This window comes from Malaclemys terrapin, chromosome 12, assembly GCF_027887155.1.
Source record: "Malaclemys terrapin pileata isolate rMalTer1 chromosome 12, rMalTer1.hap1, whole genome shotgun sequence".
Lineage (NCBI taxonomy): Eukaryota > Metazoa > Chordata > Testudines > Emydidae > Malaclemys > Malaclemys terrapin.
In genome coordinates, this window is record NC_071516.1 from 1,272,907 (window position 1) to 1,297,510 (window position 24,604).

General features: G+C 51.9%; 1 protein-coding gene across 1 annotated transcript in view; it reads left to right on the plus strand.

Annotated features, from left to right (window-relative positions):
* Nucleotides 1-14,091: 14,091 nt before the first annotated feature.
* The window catches only part of CTNNBL1 (catenin beta like 1), a 97,287-nt gene continuing 86,774 nt past the window's right edge, over nucleotides 14,092-24,604 (plus strand). Inside the window, exon 1 of the mRNA XM_054045968.1 lies at nucleotides 14,092-14,174. Within this exon, the coding sequence (XP_053901943.1) occupies nucleotides 14,145-14,174 (30 nt within the window). The 5' untranslated portion in view covers nucleotides 14,092-14,144. The remainder of the gene's footprint in view (nucleotides 14,175-24,604) is intronic.

Below are 24,604 nucleotides of genomic sequence, written 5' to 3' on the forward strand. Positions count from 1 at the left end.
TGGCCTCTGACTTGGGGGTGGCTTGGTGCGTGGGGGAAGAGGTGGGCTGCTGGGATTAGATCCTCAAACCCCCCGATTCGGGTGTGGCCCCTTTAGCCAGCAAAGGAGCCAGCCAAATCTCATGGCATCTGGACTCTGACCACGGCTATTCCGCTCTTTCTTCTTGCGCCTGAGCGTAAACTCTCTTGCCGGTTCTGGGTTTTCAGCCAGGAGGGTGCTGGTCCTTTAAGTTTCCTCACAAATTAATTGGATACTTTTGAGCTCAGTCTCATGATTTCTTCTTTTTTTTTTTTTTCTGCAGCAATTTGGTCTGAGATTTCTTTCTTTCCCTCTATTATCCACTCTGATTAACTCAACTGCACCTGTCAGCTTTTATTCCATGGAGCGGGGAGTAGCTTGCAGAAACCTGTTAAAATGCATGAGTTTGATCACATTCACTCTTTCGTGGCCAGCCATGCTGAACTATAAGGAGGAACGGGATGGAGCTGACAGGGAGAATGCAGCTGCTGGCTCCTACCCAAAGGCAGAGCCCTTTCTGGCTAGCAAATAATTCCCCGGCTTGCCAGGAGGTTCAGAGGAAGTCAGTTATAGCGACCTGGCCAAAGAGCTCAGGGCCCACGTAGGCACCTGTTGGAGAGGGCAGGTTTCCAAAGGCGTTGAGTTGCTGGTCCTCAGTGACTCCTGCTTTCCCTGGCCTCTGGCTGGGATATGACTATTGTTCCTAGATGGAACTGAGCTGGGACGTTGCAGCTTTTAGGCCCCAAGGACTCCCAGCCATGGGGGCAACATAACATCCACTGGTGGCCTTGATCTGGGAAGGTCTCCACCCCGTGTCTAGAACTGCCCGACCCCTTTGCTGGCAGTCTCAGCACAGCGACCAAGGAGGGAATAAGCTGCCTTTCCTCCCTAAAAGTCAGGGCTCAGGACGCAGAGGGGCTAATGGGAGTGGAGCCAGCCCAGCTTTGCAGGCAAGCAGAGGGTTTTGTTTGTAGCTGATGCCCCCGAGCCAGCCAAGCCAACACCTGTCACCAGCGGTAAATTCACTCTTACAGAGACAGCAGCAGGCCCAAGGGGCTGGGCTGTGAACCTTGATTCAGTCGCGCCAGCCTCTAGGCAGGTGTGATCTCTCGCAGATGGGGCTGGCGTAGTTTGAGAGCAGTTCAGGGGAGGTCGGACACAAGAAGTTAACTCCCTTCTCAGCCCCATGGAAGCCAGGCCCAGGGGGATGTCCAGGGTAGGACTGCACGGGACTCAGTGCAGGACTGAATTCCCTTCTGCCTATGGCAGAAGCTGCTCCCTGGGGTTAGGAGAGTCCCTGGGAGCAGAACCTCTCCCATCTGTGAGAGTCACCCCCAAAGGCAGCCCCTGGGCAGCGGGACATCTGTATGGGGCACTACTGCACTGAGGCTGTGGTGTTGCCTGGGGCCTGGTGGCTCTGTTCCTGTGGGGACGGTGGTGGATGAGATCCAGGAGTGACTGAAGTGGGGGGCTGGTGGCAGTGACAGGGGAGTCAGGCCAGCAGTCCCTGTCCACTGCTCTCAGGGTTCCCGGGAGGAGGGAGAGCTCAGGGCGGGCGCAGCAGAACGGAGCATGTTGGTTGTGGCCTAAGTTACTTCGAATTTTGGGTGCCCAGTTGGAGAAATCCAAAGCAGCTTGCACTGGGCACTGGCAAACAGGCAAAATGAGTGGCCACTTTAAAACGTTTTGGCCTAAAAGTGCCCTTCAGTGAAAGGGCAAGTTAGCATGGTGCAGGGGTCGAAAGGGGACTGGGGAGGCAGGGCTCCTGTCTCCTATTCCTGCCTGGCTAGAGGTATGCCAGCCACTCAGCTTCTCAGCCTGCTTGTTCCTCTCCAAAACAGGGACACTAATGCCTGCACCTCCCTCTGGGAGAGGCTGTTGGGAGCCTTGATTGACTCCTGTTTGCAAAGTGATTTGAGATTCTCTGTGGAAGAGAGTGCAGCAGGATGGCATCAGGGGGGCTGTGTGTGTGCACAGAGACCATCTTGCTGGAAACTGGATTTTTCTCCACTGTGCAGCACTTCTCACTCAAGAAAAATTGTGTTTGTTGCTTTTGCCTGGTCGGAAAAACATACTGAGAGCACTTCTGAAGCAGACAGAGACCTAGCGGGAGAGAGACACTCCCCAGCCCAGCCCAGCCCCCCCTCCCGCCCCACTGCCGCACTCCATCAAAACAGTTCTTAGTTGCTGCAGATTTACTGCTTTGCAAATGCTAATTTTACATTCCAATTATAACTTGTTCCCTTTTTCTCATTTTAATAAAAACGAACGCATCCGGAAACATTACCGCACCCGGGAAAGAGCAAGATCTGACATAATTCAAAAGTGGCTTCAATCAGGCTGTTTTCCTAATGGTTTGTCATATCAACCCACAACTCCCTGCAATCCCCCTTTACTCCCAACCCCCTGAGGCATCATTTACATTTCTTAATAACCCCTTATTAATATTCATGATGTGGGGAGGGTAATAACGGCTGAGTGCACACCACTAATTCAATTTCAGTGAGCTCAGTGTGTTTAGTTAATCACCGGGGGACCTGGGTTACTCAGTACAATTATTTATTCGGAATTAGATCTTGAGGCATCTGGATTGAAAAGTGAACTAGGAATAAAATTTAAAAAGGGATTCTCCTCCTCTGTGCATTCATCTTTTTGTGGCTCCCGCCCGGGGCGTCCCCCTCGCCCCCTGCCAGCCGTGTGATGCACCTCCCTGTGGGGCAGCAGGGCTGAAGAGAAAAACGGTTGGTTTTTTAGTGGTGCTTCTGTTGCACTGATGGGAAATCATCATGATCGCGGTTTGTTTGTTTTTTCCTTTTAAGAAATTGTTCCAAAGCAGGGGCCATCTCTGAACCACCAGCCTCTCTGTGTCGCATGGGACGGCCCCGAGCAGGATCCGCCCTCGCAGTCTTGGGCCTTAGGGTCTGCTTCAGGGAAGGAAGCTGAGTGGTGGTTCCCGCTCTAGCTTCGCTGCAGCAACCAGCCTTTGGCCCAGAAGTGGGTGCGGCTCCCCTGGGAGTCAGGAGCCCAGGCAGTAGCTTGTGTGTGTCTGATCCTGCCACCCAGGAATGGGGCTGTCTCTGCACCTCTAACCCACACAATTTCCTCTCTCATCTAGAGCTCTGACTGGCTGGGAAATGCCTGTGCTCGCCTGTCCTGTTTCCATCCCCCCTCCCTCTCGCTGGCTCATTCTCATTAATAATGGATCCAGCTGCCTCCTCTTGTAATCTTCACAATCTGGCTCAGACATGGCTGAATCCCCTTCTCCGGGCACATTCCTCCCAGTGGAAGGGGATGGCTTTGAAAGCACCCCCTCCACTCCGCCTACTTTGTGCTGACAGCTGCTTGGGGACGGGTGTTTACTGTGCCTGTCTCACGCCCTGGACTCTGTTGTCCCTTATTGGTAATTTTCCGTTTTTCTCCCTCTATCCATTGCAAAAACGCAGCTGCTGAGCGTTGCCAGGGGAAGGGGGAATGAGGAATATCAGGGAATAGAGGCAGTGGATAGCTCCGAGGCTGCTACCAACACAAGTCCAACCCTTTGACTCTCTGCTCCCATGTCAGTCTAATCACTAGACGGCACTTCCGCTCCCCGTATACAACAGCTGCACTAACGCGCACAGGCGTCGGAGAGCTGCTGTGTACAACCGAAATGAAAGCGAGAACTCGGCAGAGGGAGAGGAAATGATAAATAATTTAAACATAAAAGGGAATAGAAACCGTCTGTCAAACACTCCTCACTTTCAGTGACTCTTTCTAGTGTCCTGGTGGAACAATTTACATGGAAAATGTCCTGCTGGCAGTTTAATGGCTACACGGTGTCTCCTTGGGTGTGGTGCACTGCCAACGCTTCCCCTGGGTTTTCAGGACTGTATTTGTTATTGCTGTTAACTCACTGTCAGTGTTATGGCAGAGCTAGAGGCCCCAGCTGAGACTAGGGAGCGCACTGTGCCAGGCGCTGCATGACCACTAGTGAGAGCCAGCCCTGCCCTGAGGAGCTCACAATCTAAGCAGACAGCAGGTGGGAGGGGAGACAGAGGCCCAGAGAGGGGAAGTGACTTTCCCAAGGTCACGCAGCAAGTCAGTGGCAGAGCCAGGAATAGAAGTCAGGTCTCCTGACTCCCAGCCCAGGGCCCTCCCCAGAGTCACTGCTGCTCTCTTCCAGTGCAAGCCCTGCTAGGACTCAGTGGCCAAGGTATCACTGCATGTGCTGACCTAGATCGTCTTCTGCTACTAGAGGAATGACAGTGTCCCTAGAACAGGGAGGAAGCGACATCTGACAGTGGGTAAGTGAAAGAGAGCCTCAAAGGTATCTCAGCGCTGATTGACAGCAGCGTGCAGACAGCCCAGTGGTGCAGCTTTGTTCTGAACTGTTTGGACTTGGTAGCATATTGCACTCACTTCGCACAGGGTGAATGACAACGTGAGGGGCAGGGCAGGGAGAATCAGTCCCGTATATCTATTGCAGATGCTGCATTTCTGCACCGCCTCCGGGAGGAGCCCGCACTGTCCCAGTGCTGCCGGAGGAAGCAACAAGAGCTCTGTGATTCACAGAGAACCTTATTCAGTAAAAGGTTAGTGCAAAAAAACAGAACAAAGGGTGTGTCTACACTGCAGTTCGACCCCCGCGGCTGGCCTGTGCCAGCTGACTGGAGCTCGCTGGGCTGTTTAATTGCAGTGTGGCCCTTCGGGCTCTGGCTGCAGCCCAGCCTCTAGGACCCTGCGAGGTCTCGTGCAGTCCTCAGCCTGGCCCTATAGTGCTGAAGTGAGGGGACAGGAGTGTCTGCAGGGGAGTCTTTGGGACCAGATGTTTCAAGGCAGAGCGCAGCAAAAGCCAACCACAGTTTTGGCAAGCTGTGAAAGGCGCCAAGCCTGCAGCCGCTACGCTGAATGGTCTGCTCTGTGTTTATGGGTACCAGGATGAAGCCTTTCCCCTTCACTTCTGCCTCCCAGAGCTGCAGTCTTGACACTCCTGATGTGTTGTCAGAGGCCCTGCTCAGCTGATTGCTTATAATGTCTGAGATGATGGAAACGGGGATGCAACAGCTGAGAGAATGGGCTGGAGACGCTTGTCATAACTTTATCTGTGGGAAGCTCTTGTCGGCTGGGTGATGGACGACCGAAAGTCGGGGCTGAACGCACGTCCCAGCTCGGCTTCGTTCGCTTGCTGAGCTACTTTGCAGGTGAAAAATGAGTTTGTGGGAAGAGCCCTGGGGGGGAGGGAGGAGATTCCAGGGGAGTAGTGCGAGTCGCCAGCACCTTTCCTTGGTAGCCGTGGGATGTCCTAACGTAAACAAGTGACATTCGCTGGTGGAATAGGCAGAACAGCCATTGCATGTTGGGGCTCCCCTCACCCCCACAAGGCTCACTGTCCCACTGTCTGCTGGCTGGCTGGGACAGCCCTGCCTGCCACGAAGGCTGCAATCTTTGGGTGCAGTCCTGGCCCCACTGAGGTCATGGCAAAACTCCCATCGACTTCCATAGGGGCCACCACGTCGCCCCTCGAGTCTTCATCTCTGCAGACCTGCCTGTAAACTTGCACAAGGAAAGCAAGTGAGGGGTGGGCTCAGCCTAGTCCCTGGCCAGCAGCGTGTGTGTCTGCTTTACAAAACGTCTGGCACCGTCTGACACTAATCCTGCTCTCTGGCCCGAGAAGAGCCAGCGCTGGACCAGCAGGCAGGTCCCTTGTACGGCTGAGGAGCTCTGAGCTTGCCATGCGTCTGCTCGCAGGCGCTGTCCGGTTTATGCTGCTGCTGTAACAGCAGCGCTGTTCAGTCTCTCACCTCCAAGAGAACTCATCGTAGTTCCTTTCATTCCTTCCCCAGGGGAGACCTTGGAGCCTGAATGGCAGGAGCTGTTTTTCATCCCTCTGGCTCGGGCCCTGTTTGTGTGCCCCTGACTCTGCTGTTTAGCTGCTGGTGACAAATCAAGGCCCTCACCCTGCAAGCTGCTCTGCATGGGCACGGAGCTCTGCCTGTGGGAGCCGCTTGCAGGATCAGGGGTTGGTGCCAGGCCGGGAGGTGTATGAATGCCGAGTCCCTGGAGAGACTTGGCATTTCCCTCTGTCTGGGGAAGCAGCTTCTCTGTGCAAGAAAACCACACCCATCCCCCACGGAGAGACATTGTTTTAGGCTATGCAGAGAGCTCCTGACTCGCTGCGTTTTCAGGGGTAGACAGCAGAGGCCCTGCTCCCCCAAGCCTTTAGTTGAATTGTACTTGGCATTTCTACCACACCTTGCAACTGAGGATTTCAAAGCGCTTCCATACAGGTGGGTACATAGCATTATCTCCATTTTACAGATGAGGAAATCTGACGCTCAGAGAGGTTAGGTGATATGTCCAAGGCCACACAGCAAACCAGTGAGAGGTAGGAATAGAACCCAGGTCTCCTGGTTCCCAGTCCTCTGGTCTGACTACTAGACACTCTGCCTTTCTTCCAGCAGCTGACCTACTTGTTACAGAAGTGGGGCCAATATAATTTCTGGAGTAACCCCATTGTCTTTAGGGGATTTGTACCAAGGATGGATTGGTCCATGGTTGTGCTCCTTTGGACGCTCTCAGTCATGAGCCCATGAATCAACACTCCTTCCCTCAAGCATGAAAAATGCTTCTACTTCTCAGTGCATTTGGCTGCTCTCTGCTGGCATCCAGACCAGGCTCCAGTTCTGATCCCAGGACCAAGGGCACATTGCTTCCTCCAGCCCTACATTCCCCTGGCGTTTCTTTTTACTCCGTTTTGTTTCTGTATTTGTTTTTAATTTGATATTTTGTCCCCATGCTCCAGCTCCCTTTATTGGATAAAAACACTGCGTTATTGAATCCTGCCCTGCGGCAGCTGGGACAGAATTCAGTTTTGCAGACAGCAATAAGGTTGTTTTGGAGCCTTATTTGGCCAGGCAGAGTGTGAGATGGGAACATGTCCAAGAGCGGCTCTAGTAACTGATCACAGTTGCTGCACTGACACTTGCATTGTCCTGTGCGTCATGGTTTCACCCTCTGCCTTTCCAGCACACTTCAGAGACCTTAGTATTAGGGAACCAATGGCAAGACAATAAAAGCAAAAGTAAGGAAGCCCCCTGGTTATTTTGAAAAGCTGATGGGAGACAAGCAGAATCTCTCAGCGACAGAGGGTCTACAAAGAAGTGGGGTTTGAGTCCCCCAAAAAGCATGGTTCCTAATCCAGTCTCTGAGACTGACTCCTGCTGTGGCCTCCCTTTTCTTCCTCAGTTTCCCAATCTGTAAAATCAGAATGATGCTACTTACCCACCTTTCTCTCAGGGGTTTCTGCAAGGATGAAATAGTGTCTGTAAGGTAACTTGGGAGCTGGCAAGCGCTGTCTAAATGCAAACTATTAGTAGAGCTGCTATTTGCAGTTTATGAATTAGTAACAACCTCTCTCTGCCTCACTTTCCCCACCTGCAAGATGGGCACAGGAAGGCTCGGAGTCTGCAAAGATTTACCCATGTGCTGGACTTCACACACTTCCCCTTAATGTCCAAGTGTGTAAGTCTCTGCAGGATATGGGTCAATACTTACCTAATTAAATCTCACAGCCCCTCTGTAAGGTAATCTCTGTGTGTAAACCACAGTGAGATCTTTGGGTGAACTATATGCCCAAAGTATTATTACACAGTGAAAGGAAAAACATCATTTTAGGCAGATAATATCATTCAACAGGAACAAAAGCAACAAAAGGGGAGACAAGGGAAGTTAGAGCAACAAAACATAATGGCACTTTGAATACAAAAGTGAATGTTGTCTGAGGTTCGTACGTATGCCAGGTTTATGCTCCTGTCTGTACACTGAGGGTACAGAGGCTCTTACCTCTTTATGTACTTTATTTATTTTGCAACTCTGTATGTCTTATTTATTAGCATCACTTGTCAAGCTTTCCAATAACTGTATCATGCTCACAAGTATATGTCAATACTCATAGAATGACTGTGTTTTGCCTTCACAGCTGGAGAATTATCTGAATACTCAATAAAAGAAAGGCAGAGGATCCAATAATTATCCTTTACTTGTCTCTTCTTTCGAGTGCAGATTTGTTGAGTTAATTTTGTCGTGACTGCTATCTCCTAGACTTTATTGAAACAACAGGGGATGCTAGGAGCTTCTTTCTTGGAAAATGTTATATATATTTTTAATTTCATGACTGTCCTTAGAGTAGACACCTGCTGAGATAACTGTAATAGCTACTGTGTTATGCTACAAAAGATTTTTACCTCAAAGCTGATTTTTAAAGAACAGCTAAAATATATTTGATAAGATTTTGGGCAGTTTGGCTCTCTGTCGTCATCATTCCTTTTTTTAAAAGTCAACAAATGCTACTAGTCATTGCTTCATATTCAGCTGAAAAGCAAAACTGACTGTCTGTCATGTCCTCGGTAACCAGTGGGATTTGACACATCTCCTCCATGCAGATGTTGATCTGTTTTCTGCACCAAAATGGTAGCTCTGCCGCAGACTTGCTGGGTACCCTCCGGCAAGTCTGCGAAGGCCTGATTGTCGCCAGAGCTACATCTCCACAGCCCTTTTTGAATTCAGGTGGGGTGGGGGATGCGCAGCACTGCTGACCATCGGGGTGGATTCACAAAAGGATTTAGCTGCCTAAATCCAACTTTGGACACGACTGATACTCCCAAAACCACCGCTTGGCTGCCTCCCAACTCCACTCCTGAGCACTTGCAAAGTCACCTAAGTGCTAAGGTCACCGAGATGCTCAGAACCCTGGCCGGATTCTCACGCTGGGCATTCCTCCACCTCTCTTGTCTGAGCTGCTACCGTTGCTCGGAGTTCGCCTGCCCTGTGCAAAAAGCAGATGGGGGTAAGCCCGTTGGGACATTCTCTGGGGAGGAGGGAGTTCAATTCCTGCTCTAACCGAGGCAGGCTGAGGAATCAAACCTGGTTCTTCCCCATCCCAAGGGAGTGGCCTGACCACCAGACTACTGGCAAGGCTGGGGTGGGGCTTATGCAGTCTCTCCTGCTGATGTTTTGGATAAATAGCTAAATATTCATTGGAGCTGGGACTCGAGCCTGAGTCTCCCCTGAGAATACCCTGATCACGGGGCTATAGAGTGTCCATCTCTCATCCCCCCCCCCCCCACTTCTCTCTCAATGAATGTTTAATTCTTTACACAAAATGGACCAGATCCAGCAGGCAATCTTGAGAGACCCAATGGCCTGGTGGTCAGGGCACTCCCCTGGGCTGTAAGGGTGTGTCTACACTGGATTAAACACCTGTGGCTGGCCCATGCCAGCTGACTAAGGCTAAGGGGCTGTTAATGCAGTGTACATGTGCAGGCTTGTGTTCAAGCTGGGGCTCTAGCCAGGATGCTGCGAGATGGGAGGGTCCCAGAGCTCTAATTGCAGCGAAAACATACCACAAGAGACCTGAGTTCAAATCCTCCACCAAATCAGGCAGAACAAGTGTCCCAGATTCCTTGGCGAGTTCCCTGACCATTGGCTACCGGCTCCCTGCACAGGAATGGGCTGACTCCAGAGGAGGGTTTGTGGCTGGGAATCTCAAGACGAAAGAGGCGCCTCCCTCCAGCCTGTCAGTCAGGTGCCCAATGCCCGGATCAATGGCAGTTAGGTGCCAAATACCCCTGTGAACATGGGCCCTGGGCCTGGCGCATTGGCCCTGCATTTCACCCCGGCTGGCTTTGGCAGCTCCTCGTTCAGCTTGCTGGTTTCCATGAATCCGTTTCTTAGGTGCCCACCTCTTCCCACGCCTATCAAGGGGAGCCTGGGTGCCCACCTCGGGGCTATGAGTGTCACAGGGCTGCCGGGCGCTGCAGCACCGAAATCCCTGTGAGAATCTAGTCCCAGGCCCACGCCCTGGCTCTGCCCCCTCTGTCTAACTGTGGCCGCGCCGTACTGCCCGTGCTCGGGGGAGAACGCACTGGGCAAGCTGGGAGCCGAGCGGGCACCAGGCGGAAGCTGAGTCAGAAATGGCTCAGGGGCCAGGCCCCAGATTAATTATTAGCACGTGTTGTGGGGAGGGGTGCAAAGGGCTAGCTCGCCCCCCCCCCCAACAGGGCAACCTGCAGCAGGGTGAAGCAGGACGCTGCTAACACAGCCCTGCCCTGCACGGCCACGCCCCAGTGCACCACCTGCCCCGCATGGCCCCCCCCCAGTGCCCCACCTACCCAGCACAGCCCCACCCCAGTGCCTCACCTGCCCCCCTCTGCCCAGCACGGTCCCGTCCCAGTGCCCCACCTGCCCCCCTCTGCCCTGCACGGCCCTGCCCCAGTGCCCCACCTGTCCCCCTCTGCCCTGCACGGCCCCCTCCAGTGCCCCACCTGCCCCCCTCTGCCCAGCACGGCCCCGCCCCAGTGCCTCACCTGCCCCCCTCTGCCCAGCACAGCCCCGCCCCAGTGCCTCACCTGCCCCCCTCTGCCCAGCACGGCCCCGTCCCAGTGCCCCACTTGCCCCCCTCTGCCCTGCATGGCCCCCCCCCAGTGCCCCACCTACCCAGCACAGCCCCACCCCAGTGCCTCACCTGCCCCCCTCTGCCCAGCACAGCCCCGCCCCAGTGCCTCACCTGCCCCCCTCTGCCCAGCACGGCCCCGTCCCAGTGCCCCACTTGCCCCCCTCTGCCCTGCACGGCCCCCCCCCAGTGCCCCACCTACCCAGCACAGCCCCACCCCAGTGCCTCACCTGCCCCCCTCTGCCCAGCACAGCCCCGCCCCAGTGCCTCACCTGCCCCCCTCTGCCCAGCACGGCCCCGTCCCAGTGCCCCACTTGCCCCCCTCTGCCCTGCACGGCCCCCCCCAGTGCCCCACCTACCCAGCACAGCCCCACCCCAGTGCCTCACCTGCCCCCCTCTGCCCAGCACGGCCCCGTCCCAGTGCCCCACCTGCCCCCCTCTGCCCTGGACGGCCCTGCCCCAGTGCCCCACCTGTCCCCCTCTGCCCTGCACGGCCCCCTCCAGTGCCCCACCTGCCCCCATCTGCCCAGCACGGCCCTGTCCCAGTGCCCCACCTGCCCCCCTCTGCCCTGCACGGCCCCCTCCAGTGCCTCACCTGCCCCCCTCTGCCCAGCACGGCCCCGCCCCAGTGCCCCACCTGCCCCCCTCTGCCCTGCACGGCCCCGCCCAGTGCCCCACCTGCCCCCCTCTGCCCAGCACGGCGCCGTCCCAGTGCCCCACCTGCCCCCCTCTGCCCAGCACGGCGCCGTCCCAGTGCCCCACCTGCCCCCCTCTGCCCAGCACGGCCCCGCCCCAGTGCCCCACCTGCCCCCCTCTGTCCTGCACGGCCCCGCCCCAGTGCCCCACCTGCCCCCCTCTGCCCAGCACGGCGCCGTCCCAGTGCCCCACCTGCCCCCCTCTGCCCAGCACGGCCCCGTCCCAGTGCCCCACCTGCCCCCCTCTGCCCTGCACGGCCCCGCCCAGTGCCCCACCTGCCCCCCTCTGCCCAGCACGGCGCCATCCCAGTGCCCCACCTGCCCCCCTCTGCCCAGCACGGCGCCGTCCCAGTGCCCCACCTGCCCCCCTCTGCCCAGCACGGCCCCGCCCCAGTGCCCCACCTGCCCCCCTCTGTCCTGCACGGCCCCGCCCCAGTGCCCCACCTGCCCCCCTCTGCCCAGCACGGCGCCGTCCCAGTGCCCCACCTGCCCCCCTCTGCCCAGCACGGCCCCGTCCCAGTGCCCCACCTGCCCCCCTCTGCCCTGCACGGCCCCGCCCCAGTGCCCCACCTGCCCCCCTCTGCCCAGCACGGCCCCGCCCCAGTGCCCCACCTGCCCCCCTCTGCCCAGCACGGCCCCGCCCCAGTGCCCCACCTGCCCCCCTCTGCCCAGCACGGCCCCGCCCCAGTGCCCCACCTGTCCCCCTCTGCCCAGCACGGCCCCGCCCCAGTGCCCCACCTGCCCCCCTCTGCCCTGCACGGCCCCGCCCCAGTGCCCCACCTGCCCCCCTCTGCCCAGCACGGCCCCGCCCCAGTGCCCCACTTGCCCCCCTCTGCCCTGCATGGCCCCCCCCCAGTGCCCCACCTACCCAGCACAGCCCCACCCCAGTGCCTCACCTGCCCCCCTCTGCCCAGCACAGCCCCGCCCCAGTGCCTCACCTGCCCCCCTCTGCCCAGCACGGCCCCGTCCCAGTGCCCCACTTGCCCCCCTCTGCCCTGCACGGCCCCCCCCCAGTGCCCCACCTACCCAGCACAGCCCCACCCCAGTGCCTCACCTGCCCCCCTCTGCCCAGCACAGCCCCGCCCCAGTGCCTCACCTGCCCCCCTCTGCCCAGCACGGCCCCGTCCCAGTGCCCCACTTGCCCCCCTCTGCCCTGCACGGCCCCCCCCAGTGCCCCACCTACCCAGCACAGCCCCACCCCAGTGCCTCACCTGCCCCCCTCTGCCCAGCACGGCCCCGTCCCAGTGCCCCACCTGCCCCCCTCTGCCCTGGACGGCCCTGCCCCAGTGCCCCACCTGTCCCCCTCTGCCCTGCACGGCCCCCTCCAGTGCCCCACCTGCCCCCATCTGCCCAGCACGGCCCTGTCCCAGTGCCCCACCTGTCCCCCTCTGCCCTGCACGGCCCCCTCCAGTGCCTCACCTGCCCCCCTCTGCCCAGCACAGCCCCGCCCCAGTGCCCCACCTGCCCCCCTCTGCCCTGCACGGCCCCGCCCAGTGCCCCACCTGCCCCCCTCTGCCCAGCACGGCGCCGTCCCAGTGCCCCACCTGCCCCCCTCTGCCCAGCACGGCGCCGTCCCAGTGCCCCACCTGCCCCCCTCTGCCCAGCACGGCCCCGCCCCAGTGCCCCACCTGCCCCCCTCTGTCCTGCACGGCCCCGCCCCAGTGCCCCACCTGCCCCCCTCTGCCCAGCACGGCGCCGTCCCAGTGCCCCACCTGCCCCCCTCTGCCCTGCACGGCCCCGCCCCAGTGCCCCACCTGCCCCCCTCTGCCCAGCACGACCCCGCCCCAGTGCCCCACCTGCCCCCCTCTGCCCAGCACGGCCCCGCCCCAGTGCCCCACCTGCCCCCCTCTGCCCAGCACAGCCCCACCCCAGTGCCTCACCTGCCCCCCTCTGCCCAGCACGGCCCCGTCCCAGTGCCCCACCTGCCCCCCTCTGCCCTGGACGGCCCTGCCCCAGTGCCCCACCTGTCCCCCTCTGCCCTGCACGGCCCCCTCCAGTGCCCCACCTGCCCCCATCTGCCCAGCACGGCCCTGTCCCAGTGCCCCACCTGCCCCCCTCTGCCCTGCACGGCCCCCTCCAGTGCCTCACCTGCCCCCCTCTGCCCAGCACGGCCCCGCCCCAGTGCCCCACCTGCCCCCCTCTGCCCTGCACGGCCCCGCCCAGTGCCCCACCTGCCCCCCTCTGCCCAGCACGGCGCCGTCCCAGTGCCCCACCTGCCCCCCTCTGCCCAGCACGGCGCCGTCCCAGTGCCCCACCTGCCCCCCTCTGCCCAGCACGGCCCCGCCCCAGTGCCCCACCTGCCCCCCTCTGTCCTGCACGGCCCCGCCCCAGTGCCCCACCTGCCCCCCTCTGCCCAGCACGGCGCCGTCCCAGTGCCCCACCTGCCCCCCTCTGCCCAGCACGGCCCCGTCCCAGTGCCCCACCTGCCCCCCTCTGCCCTGCACGGCCCCGCCCCAGTGCCCCACCTGCCCCCCTCTGCCCAGCACGGCCCCGCCCCAGTGCCCCACCTGCCCCCCTCTGCCCAGCACGGCCCCGCCCCAGTGCCCCACCTGCCCCCCTCTGCCCAGCACGGCCCCGCCCCAGTGCCCCACCTGCCCCCCTCTGCCCAGCACGGCCCCGCCCCAGTGCCCCACTTGCCCCCCTCTGCCCTGCACGGCCCCCCCCAGTGCCCCACCTGCCTAGCACGGCCACGCCCCTCAGCCCCGCCCCCTCTGCCCAGCACGGCCCCGCCCCCTCTGCCCTGCGTGGACATGCCCCTCGACCACGCGCCAACCCCCCCACGCGCCTCCGAGCGTCCGGGAGTGTTGCGTTTGAGGGCACGTGACTCGCGCTCCAGCAGGCTTCACAGCAGTGTGGCGCCCCCCTCCGTCGCGCTTTACGGCAGCGCGGCTCCCGCTTGCCCCTAGGGGGAGCCGCTTTTTTTTTTGCGCCGCGCTTTACGGCAGCGTGTTGTCCATCCCTCGGGTTTTGCGACAGTTGGCGGGTGCCGCTGCGCGGGGGTCATGGACGTGGGTGAGCTGCTCAGTTACCAGGTGAGGGGCGGCCGGGGGGCGGGGCCGGCTCCTTCCCCCTCCGGGGGCGCTCCGGCCTCACAGGGGCCCGGGGGGCCCAAGGCCTGGCCCTGCCCCCCCCCCGAGTGCCGGAGCCTGTGCGGGGGGCGGGTGTGTGACCCCCGCGTGCGGGGGGAGGGGCTCCGCCTGCAGCCTGCTCGGGGCGGGGGCTGGCAGGGCCCGGGGGGGGGACACTGCTCCAGCAGCGGGAGAACCCGAGATCCCCCCCCCCGCCTAGGGCCCCGTTCTGCCCTTGTGCCACGGGGGGGGCAGTGGGGGGGGGCCGGGGCCACTAGCAGTGACACCGGCTCGGAGTTAGCAAAGGGACAGGCCGGGCGCGTCCTCGTGCGAGGACGTGGCCCGTGGCCTCGCCAAGCGTGAGAATGGGCCACGCTCACGTCTGTGTAACTGCGCTGGATGTGGGGCCACCCCGGCGTGCCCCGGCTCAACGGGCCGGCTACCGCCTGCCTGCGACTTTGACCGAACACTGACCTTACGAAGAGCTGTCAAGTGCAACTGTTGGAAATGGACGGAGGGGTTTGGTATCGAAGGTTTATCGTAGAACGTTCGAGGGTGGCGTGTGCTTTTGGTTTCAGAGTAACAGCCGTGTTAGTCTGTATCCGCAAAAAGAAGAACAGGAGTACTTGTGGCACCTTAGAGACTAACAAATTTATTAGAGCATAAGCTTTCGTGGACTACAGCCCACTTCAAGCAAAATGATCTTTCTTTTCAGCAGAAAGCAATGTAAAAATCTTTGCCACCAGTTTGTCTTAAATCGCGACTTATCTTGCTGGCTGTCCAGGGAGGGCCAATAGTCAGTCCTTAAGAGACATTCCCATTGGTAGTGGCAAACTAGTGAAGTTCTTGGATCCACAAATTGGCCTTCCCTCCCTCCCATACATAGAGTTTGTAATGTCTTGGGATGAAAGGACCATGGGACCTATGTAGATCTTTCCACCTGCCTGTCATTGTCATACGTCCTGCATACCTTTCTATTAACTGTCTAATGTTTATTTGTGTGTCCCCATAGGGCAGCGTCAGTCTGTGCCTTTGGTCTGTTCCACAGAGTAATGGGACACTGTTAGGTCACTTTAGGCAGAAAACTTGCAAGACCAATGGCAATGTCTTCACACTTTTTTGAAATTGTTTTTAATCACAATCTGTCTAAAAATTTTTTTTCTGTAGTGTTTCTCCTCAAATATTGTAGCAGGAAAGTGAAATTGACAAGTCTATTTTTGTTATTCCAGCTGAATGAAATGCAAAAAGTAAATGTCAACATTAATGGTGAAAAGAACATTTGATTTCTAAAATCCTTCATTTCTAATATGATGTGTGCAGTTTGTGACACAGGAGATGTTTGTTTTTTAAAAGACTTAATCTGATAATCCTACTGACTATTCTTAGTAATAAAATTTCCCCCATAACCTTGGTATCAGGTATTTTCTTATGTATAGTTTGAGAACTTTTGGTTCTTAGTCTACTATATTATCCTCTTGAATAGTGTTCATCTACCTTCTCATAGCCCTCAACTTTAGAAATGGATGTGTTGGAGGTGTCTACTCTCTCTTCCAACAAATATGAATAAAATTTCCTAATACTGTGTCTGTGGTCCCTGGCATTCCATGCTGCTTTCTTGTGGGTGTCTTCTAATTCCTGAAATATGGCACCTCAAGCTTTACCCAGAAGGTTGGGTGACCTCTGCAACATATTGGTACTCTGCTGACATCTCCAATTGTTCTTGCTTTCTTAACTGTTGAAAATGTGGCTTTAGATTGTCCTAAATCCTTTTCCTGGATAGAGCCTATGCTCATTTCACAGCCGTCTTCATTACTATCAGCCATTATGTTGCACAAGTCACTTTTGTGTGCATTTTATCCAAATCCTTTTAAATCCAGTTTACCTCCTCTTGAGTAGTATATATTATTTCATGAAGTTTGTTCTCTTGTTAGCCTACAACCATAATAGCCTTATCAGAGAATGTTTGAACTTTTTCTAGTCAGATGTAGCAAACCACTTATTTCCCCTGACCGCAGTGAGCCTGGAATACTGTCCTGTGGGCAACTGAATGAAACTTGTATGGTGATTTATAATGTTGGGATCCCTCTTCAGGCATTTACACACACATGCTACTAAGGACTTTGAGATTCATTCTTGAACAAACTAGTTCTTTGCCTAATAGTTCAGTACAGTATGAAACCAAAAACTCTTTCATGTATTAGCCAACATATACGTAAGTATAAAACTCCAATTTAAAAGATGTTCAGGTAGATTATTTCTGCAGTCCTTAGAACTTTCTGGAAGTGGGATTTGTTATAACCTTAGGATATCTCCCTCTAGGGGAGAGAGCACTTGTGAATATGCTCTGTTTACTTGCCTGTGACAGAGGCAGCCCATTAGTTAGGGTGTGTTGTTTAAATTTCTGCAGTACCGTTACTTTGAGGTGGAGAGGAAAAACTTCCATTGACTTTAGGTAGTTTCTGTGTAGTTGAAGTTATGAATATTGGCTCTATACTGTCTGTATTTCAAACTTATGCTATGCTTCTGGGTAACATCCCAGACAAGTTGGTGTTAGCTCTGCCTAGCCTGCTTGATGGCCCATTAAGGACCATCAGCTATACAATTGACCCATTCAGAGAAGGCAGATACGCCTTGTAACTCAGCAAAGTATGCAGGAACTTGCCCATGTGACTCCAGACTCTGGACAAATTTTGCTGAAATTTTCCACAGTAAGAACAAAGAGGTGTTCTTACACCTGGAAAAGACTATAAAAGTCTGATGCCTCATCTTCATCTGGTCTTCAATCCTGCTTCTTACCTCTGGAGGGACTTTGCTACAAATGGAAGCTTTACACAAAGGACAGATGACCCATCCCAGCTGTGGATGTTCCAGAGACTTGATTTGAACCTGCTGTTTATTCCATCACTGCTACAAGCCTGAACCAAGAACTTTGCCATTACTGTATGTAATTGATTTCATTTAACCAATTCTAGCTCTCATCTCTATCTTTTTCCTTTTATGAATAAACCTTTAGATTTTGGATTCTAAAGGATTGGCAACAGCGTGATTTGTGGGTAAGATCTGATTTGTATATTGACCTGGGTCTGGGGCTTGATCCTTTGGGATCAGGAGAACCTTTTTTCTTTTACTGGGGTATTGGTTTTCATAACCATTTGTCCCCATAATGAGTGTCACTGGTGGTGATACTGGGAAACTGGAGTGTCTAAGGGAATTGCTTGTGTGACTTGTGGTTAGCCAGTGGGGTGAGACCAAAGTCCTCTTTGTCTGGCTGGTTTGGTTTGCCTTAGAGGTGGAAAAACCCTAGCCTTGGGCTGTGACTGCCCTGCTTTAAGCAATTTGTCCTGAACTGGCACTCTCAGTTGTGTCCCACCAGAACCAGCATAGTTACAACTTGCTCTTTCTGCGTCTCCGATCTTCCCTGTTTCCAATCCCCTTCCTATCCATCCAGCCATCTGTCTGTGCTGACTGTCAGTACTAATCTTGCTGCTATTGATATGAGATCCTTTCCCTCTGTTGCTCTTGTATCTCTCCATCTTACCAACTTTCCATCCAATTTCCAATCCCAAGTGAAAACATTCATTTCTCACTGGTTTCTACTTTCTCATTTTTCTCAGGCTCTGTTATTTATTTCTAAGTATTTTGTGGCACAATTTGTTTGTATGTAAGATGTAATAAAATACAAAGTTGCATTGTAGTTCATTCAGTTCGCTTGTTTCAGCAGCTCTTCTGGAAAGGACGATTTATTCCTCACGTTTTTCTTGTTTCAAAATGAAAGATAGGTCCCTGTTTGATTCTATTCTATCTGGAGGGGAGGGCTTGCTCACATCTACTTGGAAATATTTGATATCATCTCTGATTTCTCTAAACCTTTTGAATTCCTATTTCTCAGGGAAATGATCTTTCTACTACAGGGCTATGGATAATTTTTGAAGGACAACATAACTGTATTGTTGGGAGGCAGTGGATGAAGAAATTCTCTCTTCCTCTCAGTTCTCATGGATTTGGCTGCTGGTCTTGCCACTCAACCTGTTCTCTACTTGTGGATACTTATAATAATTTTTCATTTTTTTTTTTAATCTTGCAGCTTTCAGTCAAAACTGGGTTGGGGGTTAAGGGAGTGATGCTTCCATTATTGGACTGGTAGCTGAAACATAGAATTCTTTGTGGGGGTCAACAAGCATGTGGACAAGGGGGATCCAGTGGATATCTTATATTTAGTTTTTCAGAAAGCCTTTGACAAGGTCCCTCACCAAAGGCTCTTACGCAAAGTAAGCTGTCATGGGATAAGAGGGAAGGTCCTCTCATGGATCGGTAACTGGTTAAAAAATAGGAATAAATGGTCAGCTCTCAGAATGGAGAGAGGTAAATAGTGGTGTCCCCCAGGGGTCTTTACTGGGATCAGTCCTATTCAACATATTCATAAATGATCTGGAAAAAGGGGTAAACAGTGAGGTGGCAAAATTTGCAGATGATACAAAACTACTCAAGGTAGTAAGTCCCAGGCAGACTGTGAAGAGCTACAAAAGGATCTCACAAAACTGGGTGACTGGGCGACAAAATGGCAGATAAAATTCATTGTTGATAAATGCAAAGTAATGCACGCTGGGAAACATAATCCCAACTATTCGTATAAATCGATGGGGTCTAAATTAGCTGATACCACTCAAGAAAGAGATCTTGGAGTCATTGTGGATAGTTCTCTGAAAACATCCACTCAATGTGCCGCGGCAGTCAAAAAAGCGAATAGAATGTTGGGAATCATTAAGAAAGGGATAGACAGCAAGACAGACAATATCATATTGCCTCTATATAAATCCATGTTATGCCCACATCTTGAATATCTTGCGTGCAGATATGGTCTCAAAAAAGAGATATTGGATTTGGAAAAGGTTCAGAAAAGGGCAACAAAAATTATTCGGGGTATGGAACGGCTGCCATATGAGGAGAGATTAATAAGACTGGGACTTTTCAGCTTAGAAAAGAGACGACTAAGGGGGGATATGATAGAGGTCTATAAAATCATGACTGGTGTGGAGAAAGCAAATAATGAAGTGTTATTTACTCTTTCTGATAACACAAGAACTAGGGGTCACCAAATGAAATGAATAGCCAGCAGGTTTAAAACAAACAGAAGAAAGTATTTTTTCACACAACGCACAGTCAACCTATGGAACTTCTTGCCAGAGGGTGTTGTAGGGTGACCAGATGTCCCGATTTTTGGGTCTTTTTCTTATATAGGCTCCTATTACCCCCCACCCCCTGTCCCGATTTTTCACACTTGCTGTCTGGTCACTCGTGTTGTGAAGGCCAAGACTATAACAGAGTTCAAAAAAGAACTAGAAAAAATTCATGGAAGATAGGTCCATCAATGGCTATTAGCCAGGATGGGCAGGAATGGTGTTCCTAGCCTCTGTTTGCCAGAAGCTGGGAATGGGCGACAAGGAATGTATCACTTGATTCCCTGTTCTCTTCCTTCCCTCTGGGGCACCTGGCATGGGCCACTGTTGGAAGACAGGATACTGGGCTAGATGGACCTTTGGTCTGACCCAGTATGGCTGTTCTTATGTTTTTATAGAACAGAAGCTGGAAAGGATCAAAGTCCACCGATTCTCACCCCTGCAAGCAAAGGAAATAGATTTAGTGGGATAAACCATCTTGATAATATTGGATAATCCCTGCTCCAGAGGTGCCTCCTAGTACATGATTATTGAGGGTATCTGCACTTTTTCTCCACCAGACAAAAAGCCACATAATTAAAATCCTGTTCTATTGTGGCCATTCTGCAAAGTCCCTTGGTCTTCTCTGCTTTCCCCATCACAAACCGTAATAATTGCTTTCCTTATATTGTTTCAGATTTCTCCTCTCTGAACAGTTAATATGTGTCCCTACTTAATCAAGAAGCTGTGCTCCCTCAGTGCCAAATTTGGCTTGGAAGATTTCAGACGGTATGCCTCTAATTCTGCACCAAGTGCTGGTCAAAATGGAAAAAGGAATCTCTTGCAGCAGAGAATACAATTAAACTGACTCCAGCACCTGGTTGTTGATACAGAGCTCAGGAATCCATAAACTTTATGCACTGCTGCTGCAAAACAGTTGCAGATGGTCTAAACCGATGATTAAATATTGCTGCTGTTTTGCCCAGAAATGCTGTGCCCATACCCTCTGTGTCTGGTTTCCAATTACAGTGGTAATTAAGGGGGCAGAGCCAACTCCAGTTATTTCCAGACATCTCTTTCAATTGTCTCTGGTGGGGAGAAGGGGAGATGCAGATTTCACTGCTGTATGTGGAAATTACAAACTGCTTTGGTTTTAGACAGGCTGTGTTTGTGAAATGAAAGGAAGTAGTGAAAGCAGGAATCAATGTAAAACTTGGCTCCACAGGCTGGGGTTATGTTCTTAAACTGTAGCTCTTGTTCAATTTGCCTAGCTTGGCTCACAGTGGGATCTGTCTCAATTAGTGCAGGTGCATGATGGTGTACAGATAACTTGCCATACATTTGCTGTGTAGTGAATGCAGGTGAAGCTGAAGACAATTAGTGCAGCTTGAGAAGCAGTGGACTTGGTGAATATTTACAACCTTATTCACCCAGTGCATCTCCTGCAACTGATAACCTGTTCCCAGTAACTTCAACTCTGGTCATTCCCTCTGGTTGAAAGTCCGTAGCACCAGCCATCATATGCTGGTTAGAATGCTTGCAAGGTTCCTCATTGCCCAGTTCATCAGGAATGAATGCCCTGAAGCTAAGATAATGAACTTGAAACATGATCCTGAACTCTGCCTTTCCATGTGCAGTCTCCCTCCCCTCCTGTAGACTGGAAAGCTTGTAAAATGCCCAGGAGAAACAAACCAGAGCAAAATAATACAAAACTGAAATAAGCATCACTTCCCATCCTGTCTTATGACTTGCTTGCCTATGTGAAGTGAGTTGCTGGTTCTCATATGCATGTCTAATGATTGTATCTAAGCCTCACAAAAACCACTGTAACAGGCTTCCATTTTGCAGTCTCAAGGTATATCTACACTGCAATTAAAAATCCATGCGTGGCCCGTGCAAGCTAAATCAGGCTCTGGCTAAGGGGCTGTTTAATTGTGGTGTAGACATATGGGCTTGGGCTGCAGCCCAATCTCTGGGACCTTTCCACCTTGTAGGATCCCAGAGCCTGGGCTCCAGTCTGAGCCCAAATGTCTACACAGCAATTGAATATCCCCTTAGCCTGAGTCAGCTGGCATTGGCCAGCCATGAGTGTCTAATTGCAATAGACCTACCTTCAGAAGAGAGGCCAAAGATTGAATTGACCACTGGCTTCTGGTCTTACGCTGAATGACCCAACTTTTGATGAGCAAGTCATCAGGAGGTTCAGAATAACATATTTGAATTCAGTTATTTTGGGAGACAGTTCAGATCTCACATTTCGAGAGGTGATTCTTTTGGGAGCTTTCAGATTGCTCTGCTGAGCACAAAGGGTGTTGTTCTCCTTTCAGGCTTTGATAACATGCAAGATGGAAAAGTATTGGGAAGTGCGCAGCTGACTATGTGGATGGGTCTTAGCAATGCTAGAAGTTCCTTTAAACCTGTTCTTGCCAATGCATGTTCTGCCACTGTCTGTGCCTTGGTTATTAACTTGAGCTTGATGGTAGAGATGGGTTTCTTACAGCAAGATTGTGGTGTCTGTTAAAGGCTAGCCTTCTAGTTTTTGGCAGCTGTTTGTGGTATAGTCTTTCAGTAACTGGCATATCTTCATTCATCTCTGAATCACTCCCCAGCATGAAACAAAGGCAGACAACTGCAGGACTTATTGGATGTGGTCTGATCAATTTTTATCCCCTTTCCATGCAAATATTTACCAGGGGTCATCACCTTAATTTTTTTCCTGCTCTTACTGGCCAGTGTCAATCTGCGGTGGGGAAAAAATCTTCAGATTTTTATGACTTCACAACTTTTTCCTTTTTGTGCCCCTTAAGCAGTAGCAAGCTGCCTTTTATGACTTTTGCACCCAGTGCAGGAAAGGGGAGAGGAAAGGAGTTAAAGGAGAATTAAGACTTAAACTACATCCATGTGGCTGAAGTGCACAGGTTCCCTTCCCTATGTATTCGCTGGCTTGTGTGACTTGCAGCTCTGGGGAAGTATTTGTGAATTTTTCTTATACTTGGTTGTTTAGGTTTTTTTAATATTTAGATTTCACATTACCTAAAATTGCTCATCTCTTTTGAGTTATGGCAATGAGAAAGTGAGATTGATAGCAGGCTGGTTTAACACAAGTGTTACAAACAGGATGAAGAGGTTGTTGGAAAGAGATGGCTGGAGTTTTGGGACTCGTTTTCAGAAGTCATTCTAAATTGACAACTAATGGATAGTTTTTCTTGATGGCTCTTTCGAGCTGGTTGCAAGTTGCTGAGATTTGCGCACAAAGGGAACTCTATCCCTTATTTCTGAGCTGCATAGTAACAAAGTTACTCTGCCTCTGCATCATGCAAAGCAGGTATATTTGTATTATTAAAATAAGTAAGTTAGGCATGTTTCTTTAAATCTTCCTGATTCGTTGAGGAAGCAGCCAGGGCTCAAAACGTGTTCCTTGAGTTAGGACTTCCCTACGCATGAGGGTTAATCTGGAAAGAGGTAGGATGTAAATTTAAAGCGGATTAACTATTCCAGACTAAGGGTACGTCTATACTTACCTCCGGGTCCGGCGGTAAGCAATCGATCTTCTGGGATGGATTTATCACGTCTTGTCTGGACGCGATAAATCGATCCCGGATTGATCTCGGAAGTGCTCGCCGTCGACGCCGGTACTCCTGCTCCGCGAGAGGAGTACGCGGAGTCGACGGGGGAGCCTGTCTGCCGCGTGTGGACCTGCGGAAAGTTCGAACTAAGATACTTCGACTTCAGCTACATTATTCACGTAGCTGAAGTTGCGTATCTTAGTTTGAAGTGGGGGGTTAGTGTGGACCAGCCCTAACAAATTACACCTAAAATAACTATAACTGAAAGAGAGTAGGGAAAAACAAAGACTTTCTCTCATCAGTTTACTTACGTTTTGCATTTGACAGCATTTTGTGAATATAAATTTCACCCTCCCACCCCGTAGAGTCAGATGGTTCTTCCTTTTCATATGTCTGGGTCTGTCACACAGGAACAGGGAGCAGACAAACATATATTTTTTTAAAACAAGAAAATGTGATATTGAAACCACATCATCTGCAAGGAGACTCAAGCAGTTGAACCAAAAACTACTTCAGTTTTTTTAAAGTATACTTGAAGATGATGAATGTTTTTTAAATACCAGCATGCTGTTCTTCAGCTGTAAGGGGCACGAATGCTTTCTACAAGAGTTTTTTTTTTTTTTTTTTTTTTTTTAAAGATGATGGGAGGATTGTGATCCTGTTGGTTTTATTTATAAGAGAGCAGGAGACTAGTTATCAACCCAAGTGGGTACTGTCAGGGTGGATTGATTTAAGTCTAAATGATTTAAATCAAAGTTATTTTAAATCTCTGTTTAATCGTGATTTAAATTAAATTAGCAAGCAGGAAAACTTAATTTAAAAAATCGATTTTAATCTTGTTTTGTGTTTATATTTTTTAGTTATTTTCCTAAAGAAAAGTTGATTCTTATTGGTTGGTAACCATTACAACATGTTGATTTGCAACTAAATATAGTCTTTATGTTAAATTTGGTCATTCTTTTGGCTAACCAGGAGGATATGCTGTATTTCTATACATTTATTTAAACATTGATATAGCTATTTATTCAGATTCTTAATTTTTCCTTTTTTATTGTTATTATATAATGATGAAATGATTTCTTATTTACTAGATTTTTTTTTTTTTAATTTGTGATTTGTATCAAGCTCTCTTTGGATGGAAACTGGAATTTAATTAAAGTGCACAAAACCATTTTAAAATTATTTTTCATTAGTCAGAACTACTTTATGTGCTGTGTATATATAAGAAAAAGGTTTATTGAAACATGTTTTGCATTTAAAACTAATTGATTTAATAAACAAAGCAAGTAACATCTGTAATTAATAAACTGAACTGATAGTTTCTGATCACCATGCCCTTCAAGACAGTAGACCTAGTAGATCTCATCCTCTCAGACCTCATTTTTATTCAGACATTGGAAGAGGAAATAAAGCATCCTGTTTTTTTTTCCCAACTCCTGATTGGTTCCTCAACTTAAATGAACTAGTCATTGATCTGAACTAGTTGAATAAACTGAAATGAAGAGTATATTCTCTCTGCATCTGCAGAAGAGACTGTTGCTATCAAAAGTTGGTTTAACCCTTCAACAAACTCTGGTTCCTACTGCTTAGCTGGTGACCTTCCACTGGTTCAGTGGTTTGACTTTCTTTAAAATTTCAGCAGTAAATGTACTGCCTGAAAATTATTTTCATT